This window comes from Portunus trituberculatus, chromosome 14 (assembly GCF_017591435.1).
Source record: "Portunus trituberculatus isolate SZX2019 chromosome 14, ASM1759143v1, whole genome shotgun sequence".
NCBI classification, from domain to species: domain Eukaryota; kingdom Metazoa; phylum Arthropoda; class Malacostraca; order Decapoda; family Portunidae; genus Portunus; species Portunus trituberculatus.
Window position 1 is genome coordinate 4706464 of NC_059268.1, and position 21517 is coordinate 4727980.

Consider the following 21517-nt stretch of genomic DNA (forward strand, 5'->3'; position numbering starts at 1 on the left):
TTCCCATGCCCTCTCGACATTCTTCCATTCCACATACACAGATCTTCCCTATCCATTTTTCCATGCCAATCATCACTCTGTATATTGCTATCAGGTCTCCCTTTCTTCTGTTTTCCAGGGTTGGAAGTTGCATTCTTTTCAGTCTGTCTTCATAAGTCAAATCTCTTAAGTCAGGCACCATTTTCGTTGCAGCCCTCTGTACTTTCTCTAGTTTCCTTATGTGTTTCTTTAAGTTCGAGCCCACTGTATTGTTGCATATTCAAGCCTCGGTCTTATCATTGCAGTAATTATTTTCTTCATCATTTCTTCATCTAGATATACGAACGCCACTCTTATGTTCCTCAATAAGTTCAATACTTCTCCAATTATTTTGTTTATATGTCTCTCTGGCGATAGGTCATTGGTAATTGTCACCCCAAGGTCTTTTTCTTCATGACTGGTTTTTATGTCTTCATTTCCTATCTTGTACATACTCCTGATTCTTCTTTCACTCTTGCCAAACTCTATTTTCTTGCATTTTGTCGTGTTGAACTCCATTTGCCATGTACAGCTCCATTTCCATATTCTGTCCAAGTCTTCCTGGAGTAGTTCGCAATCTTTGTCACATCTCACTTTTCGTAACAATTTTGCATCGTCTGCAAATAGGCTCACATAACTGGACACCCCATCCACCATGTCATTTATGTAGACTGCGAACATTACTGGTGCCAACACTGATCCCTGTGGAACTCCACTCTCCACCAATCCCCATTCTGATGGTCTGTCCTTAATTATTGTTCTCATTTCTCTTCCTACCAAAAGTCTTCCATCCATTTTAGTAAACTGCCATGCACTCCTCCTACCATTTCAAGTTTCCAGATCAGTCTCTGGTGTGGTACCTTATCAAAGGCCTTTTTTAAATCCAGATATATTCCATCAGCCCAACCATCTCTTTCCTGTATTACATCTATCACCCTCGAATAGTAACATATCAGGTTTGTCGTGCATGAACGCCCTTTCCTAAAACCAAATTGACACTCACAAAGTATGTCATTTTTCTCCAAGAAGTCTGTCCATCTAGTCTTCACCACCCTCTCACACATCTGTGTGTGTGTGTGTGTGTGTGTGTGTGTGTGTGTGTGTGTGTGTGTGTAAGTGTGTTTCTGTGTGTCCTGCATGACACAAGTCCTCTGTACAATACCACAGCTCAAAATGCTACTAGGATTGTTGCCCCTATGCCGTAAAAAGCTGATATAATAACAATAATGTCTTGATTGAGATAGAAGTAATAAACTATAGCATAATTTGGTCTCCCTTATAAAATTTTCTACGTTTTCTATGATACTCAAGGCTGGATTCTATCCTACGAGTCAAGAGGAGTTGCCAGGTGTCTGAAGGGAAACGCGCCACGAAAATTCAAAACATTCCCCGCAAAAATTCATGATTACATAAGCGATCGCACACAGTACTCGAGAGGCTTGATTATATAAGCGATCGCCGCAGTTTAAGGGTTAATACAACAGCCAAAAACATAATATTTGAAAAAATCTAAAAATATTCATAAACATAAAAATGTTATTTAAAATTTCGCACCTAATCAGCTGTTCAAATGAAATGCTCGTCACTAGGTAACAGCACTGAGCAGTCAACTATGATCATTTCATTACAAAACGTTACTGTTTCTAGCTTTTGTATCAATAAAATATTCTAAAGAAATAAACTATAGTACTGTATTTACCTAGTTGTAGTTTTACAGGGCCTGGGCTTTATGCTCGTGTGGCCCGGCTCCATATCTACACTTATCCAATTTGTCTTTAAAACTGTGCACACTCGTTGCAGACACCACTTCTTTACTAACACTGTTCCACGTCTTAACACATCTTTGTGGGAAACTATATTTTTTAACATCTCTCAGACATCTTCCCTTTCTCATCTTTTTACAATGTGATCTTGTACTTTGAATGTCATACTCTTCTCTCAGGATCAGTTTCTCATTATCCACTTGGTCCATTCCGTTGATCAATTTATAAACTTGTATTAGATCCCCTCTCTCCCTTCTCTGTTCCAGGGTTGGTAGATCCATAGCCTTTAGTCTCTCCTCGTATGTCATCCCTTCAAATTCTGGAACCATTTTGTCGCCATTTTTTGTAGTCTCTCCAACTTCCTTGTGTGTTTCTTTTTATGAGGGGTGTTACGGCCCGCCCGTAACATGCATTACTACCATCACCTCCTCCGCTTGTTACCTCGTTTGCCACCTCTCCGCCTCCCCTTCCACGTCACCGTCTCGTGAACCTTCCACGTCACCGTTTCATGAAGCCCCGCTACTGTCCCGAAGTTGATTCACGCGGCCCTTTCGACTCAACCGAAAGTGTTGAGCCAGCTCTTGGTTTTCTGGATTGGAAGTTGAGATCCAAGCCTCAACCAGTGAACACAACGCCTCTTGGGTCTACCGTGGGATCAACCATCACCCAGCATTTCACCACTGCGACACCGCATAAGTATCACTTCCCCTCGTCCGTGTTTTCCACATTGCCTCTATATAGGATTAGGATTATTGTTAGGTATTAAGTTGGGTTCTTTATTGTTGTATTTATTACTGTGTTATATGTATATGTGTATGTCATTTTCCTGTGTTTCATGTTATATATCTGTGTTTCATGTTTCTTGTTATATATGTGTCAATTTCATTATGGGTTATTAAAATAGCTTTTTAAAGTGACCCCCTTTTGCATTTCCTCACCAGTTGAACCTGCAGTGTTTTTTTATTGTTATTGTTCACCGGCTCTCCGATGCCAATCTTACCAGTTTAACCGGTGAACGTAACAATTGGCGACCGTGACAGGACCATTATAACCCATGTTCAGTGTTCCATTTTTCCAGTGACTTTTTTTCTGTGATTGCTTGTGTTTCTGTGGTGTTGTGACTCTGATGTGTTTTTTTCTGTGACTTACTCTGCGTGTGGTTTAAATTTACCTTTGTGCGATCAAGTGGCTCCTTTTGGGTTAAACGTGCTTCGTGACTTTCATTGGTATCGCATAGCAGTGGTAGAGCAGGAAACCAGGTAGAAAGGCGTGTTCACCGATAGCACTTATCTCTATTTTTGCACATAGGCAGGTGTGTAATAAGTGTTATCCAAGTGTTGGGATCATCATATGTTCATGCGAACCCTCAATCCCCTCACTTCGGATCATTTTTCTCACTAGTTAGAATCGGCCATTTTAACTAGTCTCTCAGACTAATCCGCCTCCTTATCAATAACAAGTCTCAGTACAATTCGCTCCTCACTCTCAAGTCTCGTAACTAGAGTAATCCGGATCCCTCTTAATGCCGTAACTCTAGTTTACCCTCATTAGTGATTGTACTCATAAGTGTTTACTTAAGTATAATCTAGGTAATTTCAAGGTTGCCTTTATTATCACTCTGCCAAGTTCCTCACTTAAGTAATTCGCTTATCATTTTTTTTTTGTTGTGGTTTAACATCTATTTAATATGGCTTCCGCTCAGTTTAACGTTGAAGATTTTGTGCCGACCCTTCTCTGGAACAACTTAAATATGCTAATATAAAGAAGGACCAATGGAAGACCATCGCTAAACATTTTGATGTTCCCATCACGTCTCAGATGACTAAAGAGGTCATTAAGAATGTAGTTGTTGAACATCTAGTGCAAGAAGGTCAGTTGCTAGGAAATGCCATAGAAGAGTTAACTCCCATGTCAGCCTCTACGAGGACTATAATACACAGTCCCCAGGAAGAACAGTATAAGAGTAGGATAAGTCAATGGGAAATTGAGAAGCTTAAACTAGAATACCGGATGCATGAAAAACAAATGCAATTACAGGCAGAAAAAGAAGATAAAGATAAAGAGAGAGAATTATGGGAAAAAAAAGAAGAGAGAGAACAAGAAAGACAAATGCAACTACAGGAAAAACAAATGCAACTACAGGCAGAAAAGGAAGAGAGAATTTCAGTTACAACTTAGAAGGCAGGAGAAAGAGTTAGAAATTCAGGAGTTAGCCCTACGAAATGACGCTAAGTTTAGAGGGGAAGAAATAGATATAAAGAAACAGTTAGCAAGCTTTAATCCTGCTACAGCTGCTCCGCTAGTTCCCCCTTTTGATGAATCTGATGTTGACGGGTCATTTCGCGCTTTTGAGAGCATTGCTAATAGGAATAAATGGCCCAAGGATCAGTGGGTGTCTCTCCTTGTCCCTAAGCTAGTAGGAAAAGCTTATAGGGTATACAACGGCCTTAGTGATGAGGTAGAATATGAAGAGATCAAAGGTAACATTCTAGACGCCTACTCTATCACTTCTGATGGATACAGACAGCAGTTTCGAAAGTATGTGAAACCAGAGTCTCACACCTATGTTGAATTCACTAGTGAGAAACTAAGACAATTTAAGAAATGGTTAGCCGCCCTTAACATTACCACCTTTTCGGAGTTGCTCAATCTAATGGTCCTGGAAGAATGGAAGAACAAGTTACCATTTAATATTCTGAGGCATGTGGAAGAACGGGGGAGAGAGTGATCTTATGTCTGCCGCTAAAGTGGCTGATGCGTTTGCTTTGTTGATGGGATCCCTGGGTAGTAGAGGTCGTGGTTCACTGTCTAATGTTAGGTCCTCCTTTGGGGAAGGTTTTGGAGGCGGCGCGGGTGGTAAGCCAACCGGATTCTCGCCAAATGCAAATGCATGGTGTACATACTGTAAGAAGCCAGGTCACACGATCCAGAAATGTAGACACCCAAATTGCAAAGGTTCTCAACGTCAATTTTCTTTTGTGTCCCCTAAACCTAACACATTTGAGAACAAGAAACCAGTGGCCCTAGCTAACACTGTCAACTCTCCTCTAGAACTTTAAGACTCGTACATGTATCAAGGTAAAGTGTCCCTGACTGATGGTAAAGACAAGGCAATAAATATCAAGGTTCTGCGTGATACAGGTGCTGCCCAATCCATCTTAAGGGAAGATGTCATCCCTAACATCAAACAGGCTTTCACTGGGGAGAAGGTGATCCTTACAGGTCTCGAATCACAGCTCTCCTATCCCTTGGCTAATATTAGTTTACAGTGCCCGTTCATTTCAGGAGAGGTTGAGGTAGCCATTAAACCTGGTGAACTGCCAGTACCGGGAGTACATCTTGTACATCTTGTACAGTGAGACAAAGGATATGTCTAAATTGCCTTGTTTTTATTATCAGGAAGGAGTCCTGATACGTGCCTACAGACCTCCTGAACTGAAACAACTAGACACCTGGTCAGAAACACATCAAGTTGTCATCCCCTTGTCTGTAAGACCAGCCATTATAGAACTAGCTCATGATGGATTGTCAGGTCATCTAGGCATCCAAAAAACCTACAAGAAGGCTCTTCAACATTTTTTTGGCCAGGAATGAAAAGGATGTGTCACACTATGTAAAACATGTCACATAAGTCAAATTGTGGGTAAGCCTAACGAACGCCTTGTGCCAGCTCCTCTGACGCCTATTCCAGTTCAGACGGAGCCCTTCGAAAAGATCATTCTAGACTGCGTAGGGCCCTTACCCAAAACCAAACGAGGGAATCAGTATTTGTTAACCCTCATGGATCCCACTACCAGGTACCCTGAAGCATTCCCTCTTAAGAACATCACATCAAAGACCATTGTAAAACATCTAATACATTTTTTCACCTCGGTAGGAATTCCAAAACAAATTCAGTCTGACAAGGGTAGCAATTTCACTAGCCATTTTTTCCAACAGATAGTGAATGAGCTAAACATCGACCATGTTACCTCCTCGGCTTACCACCCCAATCCCAAGGCTGTCTGGAGCGGTTTCACCAAACATTAAAATCCATGATGAAGAAGTATTGCTTGGAGCATCAAGGAGACTGGGATGAAAGTATTTCTTTCCTTCTCTTCGCTTTAAGAGAATCTCCTCAAGATTCTTTAGGTTACTCCTTTTGAATTACTCTATGGTAGACAGATCAGGGGCCTCTCAAAATATTAAAGGATCAATGGTTTACTCAAAATACTCCTTCAAGCCCCAGTGTGTCTGACTACATCAGTAACCTTAAGAATAAAATCAGTGAAGTCAGATCTTTTGCTAAATCAAACTTCCTCAAATCTCAAACTAAAATGCAACAGAATTCTCTTCCCAAATCTGTCATGAGAAGTTTCAAACCAGGAGACAAGGTTTTACTTTTTCTCCCACTCCAGGCAATGCTCTTCACAGTAAGTTCATGGGACCTTATGTTGTGGCTCAAAAACTAAGTCCATTAAATTATGTGGTCCACACTCCTGACCGTCGTAAGGATTCCCAACTTGTTCATATTAATCTAATGAAACCTTACCACTCCAGAGAACCAGAGGACGACTTGTCTCGCACTGTACCTGTATGTCTGGTAGGGAAGGAGTCTGGTCCTGTGCCCCCCGAGGAAGAGTCCGACATCGAATTCCTCTTCTCGTCACCTAAAGGACGCCCTCAAACAGCCAAATCATGTCCAACCTTGATGAGGTGTTTCTTTCCTTAACACCTTCACAACAGTCTGATCTTAAAAGTTATTGCTAGACTTTTCTGAAATCACAGGTGACCTTCCAGGAGTTTGTAATACTATCCAACATGACATAACATTAACATCTAATGACATCAAGCCTATAAGACAACCAGCCTATCGCATTTCACCCATTAAAAGAGACTTGATGAAAAAGAGGTAGACTATCTGCTCTGTCATCACCTTGCAGAACCTAGTATATCTCCTGGGCTTCTCCTGCCTGTTAACATCTAAGCCAGATGGTAGTAGTCGATTTTGCACCGACTACCGGAAATTAAATAAAGTGACGGTGCCAGACTCTTACCCATTGCCCTTGATAGAGGACCTTATAGATAGTATAGGAGTAGCCAAATTTGTAACCACTATAGACTTGCTTAAAGGTTACTACCAGATTCCCCTCTCGGACGAGGCCCAAATAATATCCGCCTTCATCACCCCCTTCGGACTATACCAATACACAGTGATGCCCTTTTGCTTGTCTAATGCTCCCGCCACCTTCCAGAGGGCTATAAATTACATAACTCAGGACTTGGAGGGCAACATCTACTTCACCGACCTGTTCCTGGGCGGCACCTTCTTCACCTACGGCACGGAGGTCATCAACTTCCCTGACATGGACCCCGAGAAGCGCATCGATCCCATGACACGCATCTTCCTCAGAGTCACCAAGTGCACCTTCAGGAAGTTCGGCCCTTCGGGAACCATCGAGACCCACGACACCATGTGTGTGCTGGCGGTTAACATCATCAACGAGAAGATCTACATTTTCATCTGGTTCTGGCTGGTCTCTCTCACCACCGTCACCGCTGTCTGGCTCGTGTATCGCCTCCTCGTCATCGTCTCCTCCGATGTGCGCTTCAAGCTTCTGCAGGTTCTTCCTTTGCGAGGTGCTGTGTCTGGTGGTAGGTGGACAACATCATCGCCGACGCCTTATCAAGATCTCCGTCTCACCTCCTTCATGAGCCCATTATGGAGGTCTTAGGGGAGGAAATGTTACGCCCGCCCGTAACATGCATTACTACCATCACCTCCTCCGCTTGTTACCTCGTTCGCCACCTCTCCGCCTCCCTTCCACGTCACCGTCTCGTGAACCTTCCACGTCACCGTTTCATGAAGCCCCGCTACTGTCCCGAAGTTGATTCACGCGGCCCTTTCGACTCAACCGAAAGTGTTGAGCCAGCTCTTGGTTTTCTGGATTGGAAGTTGAGATCCAAGCCTCAACCAGTGAACACAACGCCTCTTGGGTCTACTGTGGGATCAACCATCACCCAGCATTTCACCACTGCGACACCACATAAGTATCACTTCCCTCGTCCGTGTTTTCCACATTGCCTCTATATAGGATTAGGATTATTGTTAGGTATTAAGTTGGGTTCTTTATTGTTGTATTTATTACTGTGTTATATGTATATGTGTATGTCATTTTCCTGTGTTTCATGTTATATATCTGTGTTTCATGTTTCTTGTTATATGTGTGTCAATTTCATTATGGGTTATTAAAATAGCTTTTTAAAGTGACCCCCTTTTGCATTTCCTCACCAGTTGAACCTGCAGTGTTTTTTTTTATTGTTATTGTTCACCGGCTCTCCGATGCCAATCTTACCAGTTTAACCGGTGAACGTAACAGGGGTCCACGCTACTCTTGCATACTTCAATCTGGGTCTTATTATAGTACTTATCAATTTCTTCATCATTTCTTTGTCCATGTAGTGAAATGCTAATCCAATATTCCTTAACAAATTATATGTCTCCCTGAAAATTCTATCAATATAGCTTACCAGTTGATTGTTTTCTTCCATTGTCACTCCTAAGTCCTTTTCCTTCTTTACTTTCTCCAGTTCTACTCCATCTCCCATCTTATAGATTCCCACGGGTCGTCTTTCACTCTTTTCCATTTCCATGACATGGCTTTTGTCCACGTTGAATTCCATTTCCCACTTTTTACTCCATTCCCAGATCTTATTTAGGTCTTCTTGCAGTATTTCACAATCCTCTTTTTGCTTTATAACTCTGCACAGTTTTGTATCATCCGGAAACAGATTTATGTAGCTGTTCACTTCTTCTGGCATGTCGTTACATATATGAGGAAAAGTATTGGTGCTAATACTGACCCCTGTGGCACTCCACTGCTCTCCACTTGGACTTCATATCTTTAACTAACGTCCTTATTTCTCTCCCTCTCAAATAAGTTTCCATCCATCTCAATGTGCTTCCTTTTAAGCAATCCTTCTCCTCTAACTTCCACAGTAATCTTGCATATTGCAATTTATCAAACAAACCCCTATTTTTTTCATGTGTTTTCAGGTAAGAAGGTACTTATAAATAATTATTATTGCAGAGATACATAATAAAACATAACAAAAGATAATATAAATAGATAAACTACTCTTATAAAGTATATTTATCTTGGGGGATCCATTCCATGGGACGTTACTGCATTCCCAACCCTCTCTGGGACTGTTGATCAGCTAGTGTACAAATATAGCCACCCACAGAAGACTGGCTGCTCTAATAATCACAGAAGAGCTCATTGATGACAAAAATTATTCATAGAATAAATTAAGTTTTAAATAGGGCAGGGGGAAAAAAAAGAAAGAGAAAGAGAAAGAGAAAGAGAAAGAGAGAGAGAGAGAGAGAGAGAGAGAGAGAGAGAGAGAGAGAGAGAGAGAGAGAGAGAGAGAGAGAGAGAGAGAGAGAGAGAGAGAGAGAGAGAGAGAGAGAGAGAGAGAGAGAGAGAGAGAGAGAGACAGCATGAGGTTTGTTTACATTTTCTCCCCCCTCCATGATAAGCGTCGGTGGCGGAGGTAGGTAGATGGATATAAGACAAATTTTTTTTGCCTTTTCAATAACATACACATGCATACTTTATCAATGTATGAAAATATATGAAATAACAACAAAAGTTTATTAACTAAAAAAAAAAAAAAAAAAAAAAAGCAGCTATGAAGTTAGGCATTCTGAGGCATCTATGCCAGTTTTTCTCACCCCTCCAACAGCTAACTCTGTACAAGGGCCTTATCCATCCTTGTATGGAGTACTCTTCACATGTTTGGGGAAGTTCTACTCAAACAGTTTTATTAGATAGAATGGAATCAAAAACTTTTCATCTCATCAACTCCCCTCCTCTGACTGACTGTCTCCAGCCTATTTCTCATTGCTGGAATATTTCATCTCTTGCTGTCTTTTATTGGTATTTTCATGCTAACTGCTCTTTTGATCTTGCTAACTGCATGCCTCCCCTCCTCCTGCAGCCTTGCTGCACAAAGCTCTCTTCTTCCTTCATCCCTATTCTGTCCAACTCTCTAAAGAAAGAGTTAACCAGTATTCTCAATCATTCATACCAATCTTTGGTAAACTCTAATAATAATAATAATAATAATAATAATAATAATATACGGTTTATTAGTTTGGCAATGTAAAAAATTACACTGAAAATGTACAGGGGGACATTAACACAATGAACTAAAAATGCTTAACCTAACTATGGATATAACTTAACCTAGAATTCACTTATTTATTTAAGGCTCGCACAATAGTGGGCACCGCGCTAAGTCGGTACCGATCAGTGCGCGGTGCTCTTAAGGGTGTCACGCGATTCTGGTGTCGGGTGGCGCGAGCAGGGGGAGGCACGTCGGGGGGTAGCAGGTGGCGGAGACGTGGATGACCCAGCAGTCCTTCCACAATTTTTTCCAAGGCTTCCTGGTGTCTTGTGGCCAGCCTCGGCAGACTCAGGCAGGTCAGGGCGTCCTCGTAGGACCTGTAGGCAGGCCCAAGGATGACCCTGAACGCCCTCCTCTGAACCCTCTCCAGCTGTTGTCGTTGTGTTAGGTTCTGGAACTCCCTGCCTGCTTCTGTATTTCCATCTTCCTACATCTTGACTTCTTTTAACAGGGAGGTTTCACGGTATTTATCCCAAATTCTTGGCTAACTGTACTTATCTCTAAGGGAACTGGCAATCAAGTGGACCATTTTTTATTATTTCTGTTGTCCTTGGCCAGCTTTCCCTCTTGCACAAAAAAAAAAAAAAAAGAAAGGATGGAGTCAAAAGCTTTTCATCACCTCATTTCCCCTCCTTAAAACAAGAAAGGGTGGAGTCAAAAGCTTTTCATCACCTCATTTCCCTCCTCTGACCAACTGTCTTCAGCCTCTTTCTCACTGCTAGAATGTTGCATCTCTTGCTATCTTCTCCCTACCATTATTTCCATGCTAACTGTTCTTCTGATTTTACTAACCGTATGCCTCTCCTCCTCCTGCAGCCTCCCTGCACAAAGCTCTCTTCTTCCTCTCACCCCTATTCTGTCCAACTCTCTAATGCAAGAGTTAATTATGAGATCATTGTAACTTACCCTGGTAAGTATTTACCTAGTTGTATTGTACGGGGTTCAAGCGGGGCTCATAATGTTGTCTCCATATCTCAATTTATCTAGTTTTTCTTTAAAGTTATGCACACCATGTGCTGCGACAATTTCCTTATCCAATGCATTCCATTTTTCCACCGTTCTGTGTGGAAAACTGTATTTTCCAACATCCTTCACACACAGCAACATCATGATCTTCTTTTCATGTCCTCTTGTCCTTCCATCTTCCACCAACAGCACCAGATCTTCTTTGTCTATTTTTTCAATATCATTACTATCTTATACATTGTTATTAGATCCCCACGTTCTCTTCTATCCTGTAAGGTTGGCAGTCCCATTTCCTTCAGTCATTCTTCATATGTGAGGTCCTTTAATTCCGGCACCATCTTTGTAGCAATCTTCTGTATCCTTTCTAGTTTTCTTAGATCTTTTTTAGAGCTCAGAAACCATACCACTGCTGCATATTCCAGCCTTGGGCGTATCATGCTAGTGATGATTTTTTTCATCATATCTTTATCCATGTAATGAAATGCCACTGTTATATTAGTCAACATCTTATATGATAGTCCAAATATCTTGTTTATGTGTTTATCAGGGCTCAGATATTCTTGTATGATCACGCCAAGATCTTTTTCCTCTTCTGTCTTCGTTATTTGCTCTTGTTCCATCAAATAGTTCCATACTGGTCTTCTCTTACTATTTCCTAGTTCCATTATGTGACATTTCTTGGCATTAAACTCCAATTTCCACTTCTTGCTCCATTCATAGATTTTGTTTAAATCTTCCTGTAACAGTAGACAGTCCTCTCTGGTTTTGTTAACTTTTAGTAACTTTACATCATCAGCGAATAAATTCATATAGCTGTTTATCCCAATGTGAGTGTCGTTTACATAAACTTGAAACATAATGGGGGCTAACACTGACCCTTGTGGCACTCCGCTAGTTAATTTACTCCAAGATGAGTATGTATCTCTGATCACAGTTCTCATTTCTCTATCCTTCAAATAATCTCTTGTCCATTCGAGCAAGGTTCCACGCAGTCCTCCTATGATATCTAGTTTCCAAAGAAGTCTTCTGTGAGGGACTTTATCAAATGCCTTTTTAATGTCCAGGTATACTGTGTCTACCCATTCATCTCTGTTTTCAAGTCGTCATGCAATAACTCTGGAGTAGAAGCTTATTAAATTTGATACACATGACCACCCTGTCCTAAATCCAAATTGTCTGTTCGATATGGCTTGCTCCTCTTCTAGAAATTTAACCCACATTTCTTTGATAATTTTTTCACACAACTTCCCTACGACAATTGTAAGTGACACTGGTCTGTAGTTTAGTGGTTCAGTTGCCTTTCCTCCTTTAAATATTGGTATTACATTGGCTCTCTTCCACTCTTGTGGAACTTTTCCTTCACATAAGTGTGCGATGATCGGGATTCTTCTTAGGCTGTGCTGTCCATCTATACTTGGTCATGCATGACTTACAGTGCACTGGTACCAAGGCTCAGATTTCATCCAGAGTTGGTAATGAGGTGATGTGGGGAAGCACATCACCACAAAAACAACCATTCACAAAGCATAACACTGAATTTAGGTTAACACAGAGGTGGCAAGAACAAATGACAATGAAACTATATATAGTAAGTCCTCGTTATACAATACTTTTTTATCCAATAAATTCACAGCTATGGTATTTGGAAATTACTACCCTCGATTTCATATACGGTAAAAAAAATTCACAGATACAGTATCCGCTCATGTCATCTGAGAGGGCCCAGCGAGAGGGAGCAGGGGTGATGACGTCATCCACACCACATCTCCCCACCACTCACAGTACTGACTTTAACCTGATCACCCTTGGAGCCTGTTCTTTCTTTCCCTCCCCCCCTTTTTTTAACTGCATTACACATTACTTACATGCATTACTAACTAGATGAATAAATGAAATATTAAAGGGTCTATTGTAAGCACAAATATATTCATAATAATCATGGCAAACATTTAAAGCCTACTACCAGAGGCGAATCATGCACCAACTGATAAAGGGCACAGATGGGCCGGGCAAGCCCACTATCAGAAAATGGTGGAAGTCGTATAACATCAAGCACGCCTTAGATAACATCAAGTCATCTTGGGACGAAGTGAAAACGTCTACCATGAACTTGACGTGGAATAAAGCATGGCCAGAATGCACGCATGACTTCCCAGGCTTCACTGAAGACGAAATCAGTGCGATCAGAAATGACATAGTAAATCTGTGCCATAGGGCTGGCTTCGATGAAGTTGAAGATGATGATGTTCAAGATCTTTTGAGAGCCATGCTGAATCTCTCTCAAATGATGAACTTGTAGAGCTAAACAAGGCATCACAGGAGGCAAAAAAAAAAAGAGGGAGAAGAGGAAGAAGAACCTGTGTGTGGCCCGAACATCAAAACTCTTAGAGAATGTCTCAGTGGTATCAAAAAAGCTCTGGAAATCCTGAAGGAACGTGACCCAAATGCTGTCAGGAGTAGCAAAGTGGCTCATGACGTAGAGAAAAGTTTCAAGATCCATCAAGAAATCTATGATGAAAAAACAAGAAAAAACAAACGGTCCTCCATATACTTATTCTTCAAGCCAGTCAGACATGCCGTCCCTCTCACACCTGCCGACTCTGCTGGCCCTTCCACATTCGCTGCCAATGGTTCTACAGCTGATCATTCCTCCATATCCTCTTTCTTCAAACCAGTGAAATGTGCCGACCCTGCTACAGCTGTCCCTTCCACATCTACTTCCAACAGTGCAGACCACGACGTCTTATCCTCGTCTGCCCACTCAGCAGAAAATGAGTAAGCACTGAAGTCCCTACTGTCCCTTAGCCTTGGGAGGGACATCATCTGATATAATACATGGCGAGTGAAAGGTAAATAAAAACATTTTCTGTTTATTTCTTTTGCGCAGTACTTTACATTTTCTTTTTATATGACTATTTTCATATATTTTCATTTCTGTAGGGTGACTTTTGACGTGCTGGAATGCATTCTCTATTAATACATGTTATAATGGGTTCGGTATACGGTAATTTCAAAATGCAGTAAGGTTTTCAGGAACATATGTACCGTATAACGAGGACTTACTGTACAGATATGCGTGAAATGACAATATACTAGCATGAGATATGTAACAAACAGTTCGCCAAAAACAAAGGGACATAAAGTGAAATGGGATGGGAGGGCATGCAAGACCACGCATAGTTGGACAACACAGCCTAAGAGGAACCTCGATCATCACACGCTTACCATGGTAAGTTACAGTGATCTCATAATTCCTCATCAGCTGCACTGTCCAACAGCGTGACACCATGCATGGCTGTTGATAGCCTCATCCCCAGCATTAAAAAAAAAAAAAAGTTGAAACACCAAATGTGCATACATACTGTCTTTGCCAGGAACAATAAACAACCAGAGATAAAAAGCAGATCATTACATACTCTCAGCCCAATATTTCAGAGTGTTTTGTCCAAAAGAACCCACAGGTAATATGGTTTTGTTGTTATGTTTAGCAAATGTAAATTCACGTGTCCAACCAAATGCTTTTTCAAATCTTACCCACACCATTCCTGTTCTAAATGCCGTAGAAGTGGATGCAGACCAAACTGAAAAGGCATTAAACTACGCCTCACTTATGTCAGACACTCTCACTACATCCTTGACCCATCTAGTAATTGTGGCCTGTGGTGCAAGCCCAAAAGGTATCCTGCTTGTTAACAAGTTTACTTTGATCTAGTCTTATTCTCAGCTTCTTTGTCAACTGTAAATATGTCCTTATGGCATCAATAATACAATGATTAACATTCAAAGGAAGAGCACCAAAACTTATTTCCTACAAATGATGTGGGGCATCAGAAGTTTTAAGTGGATCACCAATTCTAAAAATGATCTCATTATGGGTAAGCAACATATTCTTGATGTCCAAATAGGCAATGGTTTGAAGCCTTTGCCCAGACAAAAGCATGAGTTAACCTGTCCCTTTTTTGGTTAAAGTTGAAAGAAGTAATTTAGTATTGCTTCCCTAACCATCAAAAGTCTTTAGTAGCAAATCAGGTTCCCATATAAATCCATCCCTAGGCTTTTTTTTTTTTTTTTTTTTAAATCTTTATTTATTGTTTAAGCACTGACCTCATAAACAAGCACACAATCTTGTGCTGGCCTGGTGGGGTACCATTCATCTTAACTACTGCAGAGATAGCTGCATTGAGGTTGCTGTAACTGTAACCAGAACCATCTATGTTGTTACCCTTGTGGAATAAAGAGAGTAAATGATCCAGCACTTATGTAAAGGGGCAAAAATAGGATGAATTCCATACTTTGATATGCCTCCCATATGCCATAAGGGTTTCCTTATCCTAGGCCTTACTTACACAGAAAATCTCTAATCCATTCCAAAATTCCTGCCCTGGTAAAAAAAAATTCCAACAGAGGCCATACTGCAAACCCCAAATTCCTGACTAGGTGCTTCCGTTTGGGATCCTGAGGCAGATAGAAACATTTTTGAAGAAGTTGAGGTGCAGCTTTCAGCAGGTGAAGAGCCTCTACAAACCAAGGTTGAGCCTAAAACTGGCAGAATCACTAATTCTGATACCTTGTCTTCCCTTATTTTTCAAATGATGTCTTTTATGACTTTAAAGGGAGAGAAAGCATAAAGGAGTGAATCATCACTCCAACAGAATGAAAAAGCATCTGTGCCCAATACCTCACGATCTGGTTCCCAAGAATAGAAAAGATGTAACTGAGAGCTTTGATGAGTAGCAAAAAAAAAAAAAAAAAAACATAGAGGGTTCTCTATTTATTCTGCAAATATCCCTAAAACTGTGGGCATTAATCTCCATTCTTTATTGAAATCACTCTCATGAGATGCTAAATCAACTGTAAAATTCATAGAATCTTGGATGGATTTAGCAGATTAGTCTATATCCTGCACACTAGCCAAGTCAAAATATTTTCTTCAGCTATGTTTAACAAATGTTGTTTAATGGTACCCTAATAATCAAATCTCACAAGAACTGTGGTATTATCTGAAATTAATTCTAGTAATATGCTTATGTTGGACAGTATGCAATAGAGCCTTAAGTCCAAAAGTAACACCTTTCAATTCCAGAATATTAATATGGTCCTTTTCATGTTCAGCCCAGTGGCCAGCAGTAATGAGTTCATACGTACAAGCCCCATAACCAGATAATGAAGCATCTGTAGAAATAAATAAGTCTGGGACTGATGTGCATTTTCATTTTACACAAGAATGAATATTAGTTGTCCACCAGCATATAAGACGCTTTGCTCTCTGATCTAGGCATAATAAGGTGTCAACGGCACCACAATTTTGTTTAAGAGCCTCATTCCTCAGAACTTCTAAATATTTGTATTTCAACAGTGACCAATTTAGTCTCATGCAGCAACTACATTATCAATAAAAACTGCCAGATCTTCGCTTCACATCTCCATTTGCAATAATTGTAAACCCAACTGCTAAATCTTAGTGGTCATACCCTGTGTGAGTATAACAGTCATATTACGAATTCAAAATAAAACCTAAGAATTCTATTTCATAACTGGGCTGGAGATCTGACTTCTTATGTTAATTGTGAAATGCAACTGATTCAAGGTCGAGGCAACATATTTTACATCAGCATGAAGTTTCTCTTTTGAATTTGCCACCACAAGACAATCATCAATGTAAATAGTAGTAAGGATACCTAAAGGCCGAAAATGGGAAAAGGAACTTTTAATAATTAAGTAAAGAGCCGAGGAAAAAAGGAAAACCCTAAGATAAGCAAGTAAACTGCCATGAGAGTCCATTCCACATAAATCTTAACCATGAATGACATGCTGGCTTATAAACCAGGACAGCAAGATAAGCATTTTTCAAGAATGCAAAAAAGCAATTCTCTGTAATCAATGGTAAGATATCTTTACAAGTTTCCATCTCAAAATAATGTTATTCCACATACCCAATGAAAAGTTTTAAAAATTAAGTATAATCCTTGCAATACCATCTTTCTTAACTTTGATAAAAATATAAGACAAGAAACCTGAAGAAACATCTGAAGCTCTCTCAACAATATACTGCATGAACTGCTTGTCTGCTTGTGACAGAAGAATGTAAGGGAGGAGGAACATGAGGTTTGTGAGGAAATAACATAAAAGGAAAACAAATCCTTAATCTCAACAATGTTATGTACTAAGGATTACTGGATATTCACCAAGAATTCAAAGCAACACTTAAACTTATTCCCTTAAAAAATCTCTGGGTTATTAACCAAGGTAAACCTATGTGGAACAAATATCAAGTGAAACTTTACTACTGAGGAATGAGCAAGACGACGACTGTTAACAGTTGTTGCTGTGCATTATACACATCTCATAATTTGAACTCTTGCTAAAAAAATATAAGGATCTGCTTCACCTTAAACCTCTCTGGATTAATGAACTTCTGCATAAACTGTTGAATCATGACAAAAATGTTAATCTCAAACAATATGTCACCTGCCATGTTCTTTTCCTTAACACTTTTTTAGAGAGACGTAAGTCTAAGGTTATCAGTAATGAGATCATTCCTCATCAGAGTCAAGTAATTAAAACTGGCAATAACATGCAAAGGTCATCACTGATATTATATATATAGACTAACATCATGGCAGGATGTTTGAATTGGCATAGGAGTTCACAAATCTGATTAACAGAAATGAGTGCCCCTTCTAATGAAGAAGTCTGAGCTAACTTGCTCTTCAACCTGTGACTTTGTGGGCTGAGAGAGCAGCTGAAACCAGTAATTCTTTAGTCTGGCTCATCTATCATCAGGAATCATGTGTAAATATGCCCTGATGTTCTTGGCCAAAACCTCTGTAACATAAGGCCATTAGTATCATTAGCATAAAAAGCTCTTCCTAGTCATAGTCAATAAACCTATGTGGTGGACTGCAAGTTCAGAAGCAAACAAAATCCTTATGAACTAGTAAATGACCCCATATTAACTTGGGAATCCACTGTCTCTGAAGCGACCATGTCACCTGCCGCAGCAAGATCAAAATCAGCAATGTGGCAAGCACACTGCACTATCACACTTCTGCGCATGTCTCATTGAGCAGAAAAACACACACAAAACTGCTACAACCTCCATGCCCCATTAAGTGGCCACAGTGTAGAAAGAGCAACCTCAGAATGACACTATACAGACACACAACATAAACACCAACTCCATCAGGTAGCCACACATCTGAACCCTGGAAGCGTCTACTGTGTTTTGAGCCTTGGTACTAGTGCAGTGTAAGTCATGCATGACATCATGCTGTTGGACAGCGCAACCAGTGAGGAACCAGTACTCTCAATCATCTATACCTTTTTTCTGGTAAACTATGGAACTCCCTACCTATGTCTTATTTCCAATTTCCTATGATTTAACTTAATTTGAGAGGGAGGTTTCAAGAGATTTACCTCTGTCTTTTGGCTTACCCTCCTTTTGGATCTGTAGGGGAACTGGCAACTGAGTGGGTGACTGAACTTTGGTCATAACAACTGTCATTCATGAAAGTAACACCCATAATGATTCTGTCAACATCTTCAAACTTCCTGCTTTTTACCCTTTGATGATCACTGATTGTGTGATGCATTTCTACACAGTGAACCATTACTCGCTCAGTCATGCGTAGTGCATTATGTGTTAAGCAGGATGAAAGTCATACATAAAGAAAAAGGAGAAATTATTATACTTAATGATCTCACCTGTACAGTGGCTGTGATAAGGTCAAGCAGAGACATTTGAATTTCTTTCATTGCAGGAGTCATTGAAAGATGGAGTTCCACAACTTCAGGCTATAAAGAAATATACATGGACAGTTAATAGATGTATTGTCAATCCTTACTTTCTGAAACAAAAATCAAGCTTCAAATCAAGACCCATAGTTTTTGAAGTTCTTTGGTAAAATGATATATTACATTTTTGTTGCAATTTGAACAATCTTTCATCTAACAACACACATTTTCAACATATGAGTTCTGATTAGCTAAATCACCTAGCCACTCATGGAGCGGAATACTGACATCATTAAAAAATATTATCACTTGTTCTGCTGTATGACAAAGGGCAGAATCCTTTACAAAGTGTGTGCATGCACACATGAATGAGGAAAAAGGGATCAAGTGATCTTTTGACGGTTACAAATAACATTCACCATTCATCATAGAATTCTTGATCAAAACAAGTAACCCTCCCTACATTTAGCTTTCTTTGACAAAGATGGAAATGGTCAAAATGTTTTAAGGGAAATGCCAGAATCAAAATGGGTTCACCAATATAAAAATACATGCAAGTGGAAAAAAATAATAATTTCTTAAATAAAAATGTTATGCATTAATTCCTTGAATATTTAAAAGTAACTGAAATGCTGTGTTATAAATGAAAAACATTTTATAATAAAGATTTGCCTTTCCTCACAATATAAATAAAACTTTCCAGTTGAGACAAGGCTTTAGTTTAAGGACATAATGATTTTAGGAAATCTTTTGAAAATCATCAAATCAACATTCCAAAACAAAGTCTTTTCTGATAAGCATGCATGGTAATTTTCAAAACAAGCAATGAGTACTTCCATCATAGAAATATTATCAATAGGAGAATACTTATGAATTATACTTACATGAAACTTCTCCAAACAGGTATTTACATCAACATGAAATCGTGGCCACAAGTAGAGCTTTTTGACAAAGAGATTACGCATAATTCTTTCCACATGGCAGAATCCTGCTGTGAAGGACAGAGGGCTGCTGCTTAGTGCTTTCACAAACCCAGTCTGGAAAACAGTACACAGATACTATAAAGGTAAATACACTATCAGTAATAGAGGTAAGAGGTGAAAGAAATTACTTCTTTATTCTTCAATAGTTTTGCACTAGCTTATTCAAAAGAATGAAGCTACAATAATGATCAAAACAATAGATAATGCTAAATGAAGCGTATTGAACTCCCCTCGGATTTGATATTGATCTTGAGCACATGACTTTAGTGTATCGCCACTACATGGCAGCTTCTTTCGTTCTTGAGATTTAAGGAGCCTGAACACTGGTCTGCCATTACCCAGCTGCCTTCCATACCAACCACATTTACATTCTGGTTAGCTACCCAGGCCAAAATCTGCCCTCTCACAAGGTATCATGCTTTAAAAATATCTGTGCATTCTTAAGATGTGTTAATGTGGAAATGTAAAAAAACCCTAGTGAAATGGCAGAAATAAACTAACAAAAGGTTTGTTTTCACCAGAGAGGAAGAAATGTGGGGAGGAAATCCTTAGTGCTGAGTATATGGTCTGAGTTAGGGGTTAGGGTAGGGGTTTCACTCATTGTTGAGGTAAATTTGCCCCTCCTTGGGTAAACCCAGGTTGTCTTGGGAGTAGATGCACCAGGCTGGGTGTCATTGAGTAGGGTTGTCAGTTTAGGGGGATGTTGTGATGTGTGACTGAGTTGTGGGGTGTCATGGTATATCAATCCCACTTTTGTGTGAAGTGATCAATCAGTCAATCAATCAATCAATCATGGAGGGCCTATGCTAGGGGATGCGTTGCCTCACCTACCCTATGGCGCTACTCCAGGTGGTCATGCCTCGCGAGTCTCCATGCAGGCTCCCTTCCCATACCAAGTAACTCCCAGCAGGAGGCATCGGCTTGCCACAGCCACGAGTTCTGCGGATGTTCCCTTGGCCTCCTCCATGCTGGGTTATCCCTTTTGGAGACAACCTGATATGCAGGATCAGCTTCTGGGTAGCATGCCACATGCCCCATGATTCTGCGAAAGCATCTAGTACCAAAGACATCAATTTGCCTCTTCTGATTGGTGTTTAGCGTCCGTGTCTCACAACCATAGAGTAAGACAGGGATCACCAGAAACTTAAAGATCTGAATCTTCATCTGTCTGCACATGCATCGACAACGCCAAATACTTGTGTTGAGCGAGTCCATAATGCCATGGGCCAGGCCAATCTACTGTACAACTTCCTGGCTCGACCCACTGTCGTTACACACTAAACTACCAAGCCATGTAAAGTTTCCTGAGATTTCAATGTCTTCACCACACGCATGGGCAGACTGTACTGTTTCATCCAGTAAGCTTCCAAACACCTGAACCTTGGTCTTGGGCCAGGAAACCTGGAGTCCCAAGGGCTTCACCTCCTCGTGCAATGCCTCTAGAGCCATTACCAGAACCTCTAGTGACTCAGCAAAGATTACTGCATTATCGGCAAAAACAAGATCTGTAATCTCAGTATTACCAACAGATGCTTCACAATGACTTTGGTCTACAACTCTGTGTAGTACCCAGTCCATGCAAATGCTGAAAAGTGATGGAGCAAACATGCATCCCTACCTTACTCCCGTATTTACTGGAAAGAAGCTGGACATGCCCCTTCCACACCTCACAGCACTCAAAGTCTCTCAATGCACTGAATCAAATGCCTTCTTTAAATCAACACAGGCTGTAAGCATCCCTTGTTAAAACTCATGTCGGTGCTCCACCAGTACGCGAAGCACTAGGATCTGGTCAGTTGTTGACTTAATGGGTGTGAACCCAGTGGTGGGCAGTCACCTGCTGTGTTTCAGCAGGTGACTGCAGACACACATCAACAGCAA

General features: G+C 40.4%; 1 protein-coding gene across 6 annotated transcripts in view; it reads right to left on the reverse strand.

Moving 5' to 3' along the window:
- The window catches only part of LOC123503534 (DNA repair endonuclease XPF-like), a 432975-nt gene that overhangs the window by 329440 nt on the left and 82018 nt on the right, over positions 1 to 21517 (reverse strand). For 5 of the 6 annotated variants that reach the window (XM_045253376.1, XM_045253377.1, XM_045253374.1 and 2 more), the window contains exons 6-7: positions 19538 to 19690; positions 18624 to 18713 (exon numbers count right to left, since the gene is read on the reverse strand). In XM_045253376.1, the coding sequence (XP_045109311.1) occupies positions 18624 to 18713; positions 19538 to 19690 (243 nt within the window). Of the gene's footprint in view, positions 1 to 18623; positions 18714 to 19537; positions 19691 to 20467; positions 20602 to 21517 lie in introns of those variants that run through there. The other variant, XM_045253379.1, reaches the window with a different exon arrangement.